The sequence below is a fragment of the Neofelis nebulosa genome, chromosome 4 (genome assembly GCF_028018385.1).
Source record: "Neofelis nebulosa isolate mNeoNeb1 chromosome 4, mNeoNeb1.pri, whole genome shotgun sequence".
Taxonomy (NCBI): domain Eukaryota; kingdom Metazoa; phylum Chordata; class Mammalia; order Carnivora; family Felidae; genus Neofelis; species Neofelis nebulosa.
In genome coordinates, this window is record NC_080785.1 from 2,556,490 (window position 1) to 2,564,196 (window position 7,707).

At 50.7% G+C, this 7,707-nt stretch overlaps 1 protein-coding gene across 1 annotated transcript; it reads right to left on the minus strand.

Moving 5' to 3' along the window:
* Positions 1 to 523: 523 nt before the first annotated feature.
* Positions 524 to 7,394, minus strand: LOC131508679 (uncharacterized). Its single transcript, XM_058723686.1, has 2 exons — positions 3,053 to 7,394; positions 524 to 631 (listed from the first exon to the last, which is right to left on the minus strand). Exon 1 carries the CDS (start codon positions 7,307 to 7,309, stop codon positions 6,428 to 6,430), a length of 882 nt encoding a protein of 293 aa, XP_058579669.1. The 5' UTR covers positions 7,310 to 7,394; the 3' UTR covers positions 524 to 631; positions 3,053 to 6,427.
* Between the last annotated feature and the right edge of the window lie 313 nt (positions 7,395 to 7,707).

The window sequence follows — 7,707 nt, forward strand, 5'->3', positions numbered from 1 at the left end:
CATTTTTTATTTTTTTAAGTGTTTGTTTCTTTTTGAGAGAGAGAGAAAGACAGCGTACGAGCCAGGGAGGGGCAGAGAGAGAGCGGGACACAGAATCCGAAGCAGGCTCCAGGCTCCGAGCTGTCAGCACAGAGCCTGATGTGGGGCTCAAACCCACAAACCGTGAGATTATGTCCTGAGCCAAAGCCGGATGCTCAACCGACTGAGCCACCCAGGCGCCCCGGGCTCATTTTTAATGAAATATGTCCACAAGTATCAAGCTGGGGTAAGAAACGAAGAAGATACCCTGACACTGAAATAGTGCAGCATTTGTCTGAAAAATGTCCAGTCGCTCCCCTGCCGCTCACACTGGGAGTCATGGCCTTCACCACGCCCCCTACCACCTTCCCCTCTTCTCAGGAATGTGATCAAGAAACAGGCTATAACCCAGCAGTCTCCCAAGCTGTACCCATCAGCAGTGTTTGGGGGACAGGGCCCCCAAGAGAAAGAGTCCCGAAGAACCATTCTTGTCTGCTTGTGAGGCTGAAACATGAGTTTACTGAAGGCCGGTGCTACAGGGAGCTCAGATATTAGCACCTAAAACCCAGAATAACTGCGGTGGGGTCATTTTGCATCACCCTTAGGTGTCCTCCTAGAAATAAGGAAAAAATGAATAGATGAAACACAAAAATATAAAACATCTGGGCAAAATCAGAGTCTTGAGAACATGCCTGCAGCAGGTGTGGTAAGGAAAAGAGAGTGTCCTCTGTGAGCCGCCGGTGGATGCAGAACTGACACAAGAGGAAGTCGAGCGGCCCACAAACACCGACTTTGCAACCAGGCAGGTCTTGCACACGCAGCAAGCCCTGTGCGCTGTGTGTGCACACGCCCTGGAGGGCGGGGGTGAGTGTGCAGTGTAAACGTTTGTGCCTCCAACCTTCTTCAAGATGATTCCATGACACCTGCCATGCGGCCTTAAAACCATTCGTGTACTTTGGTCCACCCACTCTGCTTCTAGAAATCTATGCCGAGGAAGCAACAAAATATTGCTAAGGAAATCATACAGTGTTGTTGACAGATAAGAACCAAAACCTTGTTTGTAACAGATAAAATTCAAGGGGCCCCTGGGTGGCTCACTTCGGCTCAGGTTGCGATCTCGCAGTTCGTGAGCTGGAGCCCCACATCGGTCTCTGTGCTGACAGCTCAGAGCCTGGAGCCTGCTTCATGTTCTGTGTCTCCCTTTCTCCCCCTCCCTGCTCCTGCTGTGTCTCTCTCTGTCTCTCAAAAATGAATAAACGTTAGAAAAATGTAATAGAAAAAAATTCAAACCAAAAAAGCATACCCAAATCATAGCCCGTTATTCAACCATTAAGAAAAATCCTATTTACACAGAATCTTTAAGAGTCTAGAAAACATGTATGAAGTAAACATGGGAGAATGCTATGTTTTAATAGGCTGTATAGCTCAACCATTTAACATACGTATAAGAACAGAAAGGGAGGCAAACGTAAGAGACTCTTAAATACAGAGAACAAACTGAGGGTATGTGGGGGTAAGGGGTTGGGGAAGGAATACATTAGCAAGTCAGAGTGGACATTACTGTGGTTTTCATTTTCTTTCTTTTTCCCCCTTTTTAAGTTTCAATATTGTATAAATGTCTGTACTAGACATTTACAGTTCATAACATGTCTACTATTAGACATTGACCCCTACGACCTACACCCGTGTTTAGGTGGTGTCCCGGTAATGGTGACGGCACGTGCCGTCTGGGTGTGGCAGGGCAAACCCGAGTTCGGGACACCTTGAGGATGCAGGTTACCGGGATCTCGACACAGCAACCTGGCAGCCGCCCCCTGCCCTCCCGCTGGCACCAGCCACCCCTCTGCCTCAGGCTCTTCTGGAACGCAGAAGCCACTAACCCGTTTGTGTCACTCCCCCTCAACTAGACGCTGCAACTCTTGGGAAACAGGTCTTACCCGTCACCGTGCCTCCAGTCTAGCCTGCCTCCTGCAACATAGTAAACACTCAATACATGCATGTTGAACAAATAATTGGCATGTGACAGGCATCAAATACCCCCTTGTTGAACACATAGGAGCAAGAACAAAACGGCACAAGAAGGGAGCAGGCGGGGGGGATGGGATAGTCAGCAAGCTGTCTCCAGGTCAGGAGTTGCCATCAATCACGCACCCCAGGAACCGCACAGCACCTCCAGCGGCAACCCTGGGGGGGGGCAGGAACCCCCTCCTTCCAGGGCACCCCCCCCGGACCCCACACCCTCCCACCACTGCACATGCTTCGTTCCGGGAAGGAAGTGGAAAACACATTCCTTTCATCCCTCAAATGGTCAGGTCTCCACCTCCATCCCAGGGTGATGGATATCCTCGTGTCCCCGTGGGCACATCCCCCAGGCTGCCCCACAGAGCTCGTTTGGAGGAAAGCCTAGAAGGTGCAGGCTGGGGTGGGCACCCTGGGCAGCTCACACAAGCATGGAGAGCTGGAGGTCACCCAGCCACCTTTGGGCATCTGGTCACCCACTGCCACCTCAAATGAAGACTTCTTTACAGAAGGGCCTTTCTTGCCATGATAAGAAATGTAGACACACAGTCTGATGATATTTTAAATCTAGTCTATTCTAGGGGCACCTGGGTAGCTCAGTCGGTTGGGCGTCTGACTTCAGCTTAGGCCCTGGTCTCACATTCTGTGAGTTTGAGCCCCACATAGGGCTCTGTGCTGACAGCCCAGAGCCTGAAGCCTACTTGGGATTCTGTGTCTCCCCCTCTCTGCCCCTCCTATGCTCATGCTCTGTCTCTCTCTGTCTCTTGATAATAAATAAACGTTAAAAAAGTTTTTTTAAATCTAGTCTATTCTAGAAAAACCAAGAGCATGGTTATTAAACGTGTGTCCCCTGTAAAATGTAGAGACAAGAAATTAAAAAGTGAGCCCTTCATCTCCTTGGTTATTAGAGGGAGGAAAGATACTTGCAAGCAGTGGCCAAGTTCATTGCTGTAAGTCGCAAACTTCACAAAAATCTTGGAGCTGGTCTGCAGAATTACAGTAAGAAAATGTTCACCTTGTTGAGATCCCATAAGGTAGATTTTTCTCAGCAGGGTCAAGACACCTCCACACCACAGCCCAGGGCTTGGTGGCTAACAGGCAGCTGTGTGAAGGCTCTGTTTGGGAGGAATATCTGGGCTCGTGTCTCAGATGGGAGGACGCGACTCGGGGGGACATCTTCACTGTCATCAGAAAGGAACGGCATCATTGTTACATACTAAGCAGCGGGTCACGGGCCTGATGCTCACCTCCGTTTTGTGGCAACATCTTCCAGTCCTGGTCCCCTGCGATGTACAAGCAGTGCCCTGCCCCCCCTCCCTCTCCCCAACCCTGCACACCCTTCATCTGAACACCAGGAAGGTCCAGTGCCCAACGCGGGATATGCCAGGTCTGGGCAGATTCTGGACAACCCGGAGCCTCGGGAACAGCACAAGGCACAAGAAAGGCAACGTCGGCCCTACCCGTGAATTTCCTGAATTCTTCGGCTTGAGTGAGTTACCAAAAAAATCCCAGACAGAAGTACTTTTCAGTGCAAAAGAAGGAAAGCTGGGGAAAACCCAGATCTCCTCTCTTTGGAATTCCTGAAGCCTTCTCTGGATTCTTAGGGACATAGTTTGGCAGAGGGTCATGATCTGATTGCTTCTGTGCTTCAAGAATGATTTCCAGGTGACTTCATGTAAATCAAAGATGGTAACCCTTCTCTTGCAAAGAAGGAATATCCCCGACACCCCACAGAGCACGCGTGATCTCCATCCTGCACAAACCAGCTGGTTCCGTGAAGACACAAGAGAAAACACAAGACACTGCTCCTGCCCTCAAGAATTTGCCAGAAACGAGAATTAAGAATTTTTTATAGGAAAAAGCTGGTCCTAGGACACCACATACACTCATGGAACACCCACGGGGGTGCCAGGTGCCGGATGCCGTAAGGAACCCCAAGCTCCCAGAGCCGGCACCTGCCTCCCAGCGTCACAGTGCAGCCTACGTGAGGGGACTGTCGTGGCGCTTCCTTGTGGCCATGAAAGCACAACTCACATCCGAACAGAACAGCCACCTTACTGTCCTCTAAAACGTAAGCTCCCCGAGGGAGGGGACGTTGGTTTGCCACCTCGGCATCTCAGAGGGGCATCTGGCACAGCCTGGGTTCTTAGACAATACGTGTTGGATGAGTAAATGTATTGTCTCCTGCAAATCATCAGGCCATCTGGGAAGGAATATTTTGGACCATGGGTCTATGCTTCTAGAAGGGAAATATCTAAAACCTTCTGTGTGACACATAACAGGAAGGGGAGACGGCCAAAAACCGTCCGCTTATCCCCAGGGCGTCATAATCGTTACGAAGCTCCCCTCCAGAAGACACCCATATGTTCTGCTGTTTTCACGCCGGGGGCCGTCCCTATCCTTTCTCTGTCTTTCCTTATTGAGGAACCGTACCTGAGACCACATCCAACCATTCAGGCCTTTTCACCGTAGGTGTTAACCCATAAAAGAAATCACAGTGGCTCCCCTACCCATCACCATTTAATACATCAGACGAGCCATCTCAGTGGCCTGATGTAATGGCATTTATGGGCACTGGCAAAGTCATGACCACTTAACCGGAGCAATTAAGCCGTGCCTTGCTCTTATTATAAGACATTGACTGGTGATAATTTATTTTTTCCAATGCGACTGACACAGAAAAGGTGATATGCATACCTACAGAGCATTTGTATCAAAAAACCCCACTTCCTGCCATCATTGTTCATAGCTGCATTATACCTGTCCTCCGGGACGATAGTGAAATACTGCTTTCACGTGGGCTGGAGCATATTTAGCGAGGCATCCCCAGAACCAGGCGCTATCATAGAACCCCAGAACTTTTCTAGAAATCAGAGCAGACCTCAGCCAAGCTTCTCACGGATCAGAATACCAAGATCCAAACACCCTGGTGGCCGCCAGCCCCTGTTCCACCAGGAGAGGGAGGAGGGACAGGACCCCAAGTCTCCACCCGGAGGAAGAAGGCCAGTTGAGGACAGGGCTTTAGGACATCTTTCTGAAGCTGGGATCACTAGATCAAAAGCTGTGCACATTTTAAAATAGAGGTTTTTAAAATAATCTTAAAGAGATTCAAGTCTACACACGGTTTCAAATAGAGCTTTAAAATATCTGTCCCCCCAAAGGGGGGGGAGCTAATTTATACTCGCCTCTACCTGTGCACCTTTCCCAAAGTCAAGTGTCAGCTTTAGACATCCGTTGCTGGTTTGATGGGCTGGTGGGCAGGTCTGCGCTTGGAGAGGAGCAAGCGGAGGAAGGAGATGCCTCGGTCAGGTGAGGACAGACTGTTCCAGAAGCCCAGCCAGTGGGTAGGCCTCTGCCGTACATCTCCTCGTCACAGCCCTGATCACCAGAGCTATCCTGGGCCCTGTCTGTCCCCAGTGCGCGGGCCCTGGAGCTGGCATGGTCTCCTGTCGTTGGACAGACCCCGGCCGGCCACCTCGGGCCCTGCTGTGTGTTAACCCCAAGGTAACGCGCAGATTCTCGCGTTTTCTGTTGTGTGCCAAGATGGGAAAAAGTGAGCGACAGCCAGGCCAGACGACAGGTAAATGCTCTGTACAGAGGCTATCAGCCGCCCTCCGCCTTCGGCCACTAACTGCCTGCAACACACACTAACTACCTCTTCTGGCTTCAGGTCACCTCTCCTGCTGCCCAGGGCCCCCTGTCGTCACCACCCGGAACCACACACCCACATGCTCCACCGCCCCGAAGGAAAACTGCCATCACAGCACAGCTGCACTGGCCCCTTCTCCACCGGGGCCCCTCTCTGCCCGGTACAGTCGTTCAAGCAGAGAGACAGAGCATCGTCTGGTACTGTCTCTCCCGGGTAACGTCGGTACTGTGGCCATCTCAGGACCTCGGCCAGGCGGGACACCGTGGGACGGGTCTTCAGGCCCTTCACCGGCCTGGCCTTGCAGAGCCCTGTCTGCGAGACTGTCCTCCTGGGCCGTGGGCCCCTTGCCCCAAGCCCAGCGGCCCCTTTCCTCTTCTGCACGCAGTCCCAGGGTTGGGGTCCGGCAGCCTTGTACCTGCTGTTTGTCCTCATCTTCTGTCCTCAGACGGCACCTCCAGGGCCATCTTGCTGAAGAGAAAATGTAGGCCCAGCCTAATGGTCATAGGCAGGAATAGCAGCACCCAAGCCCATCTCCACAGCTCCCAGATGGAGGGCCTGGGCGCTTTATTAACCTCTCAGTGCTCAGTCTCACCTGTAACACGAGGATAAGGGCAGCATCGTCCTTCCCAGGCTTCTGTGAGTTTTAAATGAGTGAATATGTGTAAACATTTAGGATGGTGGCTGGCTCAAGGTGACATTATGCAAGTGACAACAATAAGGGTGTTTGTGGCAATGGGGACACTACACAGTGGTGATGATGATGATGATGATGGTGAAGGTGGTGACAATGATGATGGTGATGGTGGTGATGGTGATGGTGGTGATGGTGATGATGGTGATGATGCTGATGATGCTGATGATGCTGATGGTGGTGATGATGGTGATGATGGTGATGATGATGATGGTGGTGACAATGGTGATGATGGTGACGGTGATGATGGTGATGATGGTGATGGTGATGGTGATGATGGTAATGGTGGTGATGGTGATGACGGTGATGACGATGGTGACGGTGATGATGGTGATGATGATGATGGTGGTGACGGTGGTGGTGATGATGATGATGATGGTGATGATAGTGATGGTGATGATGGTGATGATGATAGTGGTGACGATGGTGATGGTGATGGTGGTGATGGTGGTGGTGATGGTGGTGACAATGATGATGGTGATTATGGTGATGAAAACGGTAATGGTGACAATGGTGATGATGGTGATGGTGATGATGGTGGTGATGGTGGTGATGATGGTGATGGTGATGATGGTGGTGATGGTGGTGATGGTGACAATGATGATGGTGGTGATGGTGATGGCGGTGATGGTGGTGATGATGGTGATGATGGTGGTGATGATGATGATGGTGATGATAGTGATGGTGATGATGGTGATGATAGTGGTGACGATGGTGATGGTGATGGTGGTGATGGTGGTGATGATGGTGGTGACAATGATGATGGTGATGATGGTGATGATAATGGTAATGGTGACAATGGTGATGATGGTGATGGTGATAGTGGTGACGATGGTGATGGTGATGGTGATGATGGTGGTGACGATGGTGATAGTGATGGTGATGATGGTGGTGATGATGGTGATGATGGTGACGATGGTGATGGTGATCATGGTGGTGATGGTGCTGATGATGATGATGGTGGTGATGGTGACAATGGTGATGGTGGTGATGGTGATGATAATGGTAATGGTGACAATGGTGATGGTGACAATGGTGATGGTGGTGATGATGGTGATGATGGTGATGATGGTGGTGATGATGATGATGATGGTGATGATAGTGATGGTGATGATGGTGATGATGATAGTGGTGACGATGGTGATGGTGATGGTGGTGATGGTGGTGATGATGGTGGTGACAATGATGATGGTGATGATGGTGATGAAAATGGTAATGGTGACAATGGTGACGATGGTGATGGTGATCATGGTGGTGATGGTGCTGATGATGATGATGGTGGTGATGGTGGTGATGGTGACAATGGTGATGGTGGTGATGGTGATGATAA

Excerpts from the sequence above, each read along its gene's own strand:
- LOC131508679 (XM_058723686.1), bottom strand. The coding sequence starts at position 7,309 with ATGATCACCATCACCATCGTCACCATCATCACCATCATCACCACCATC.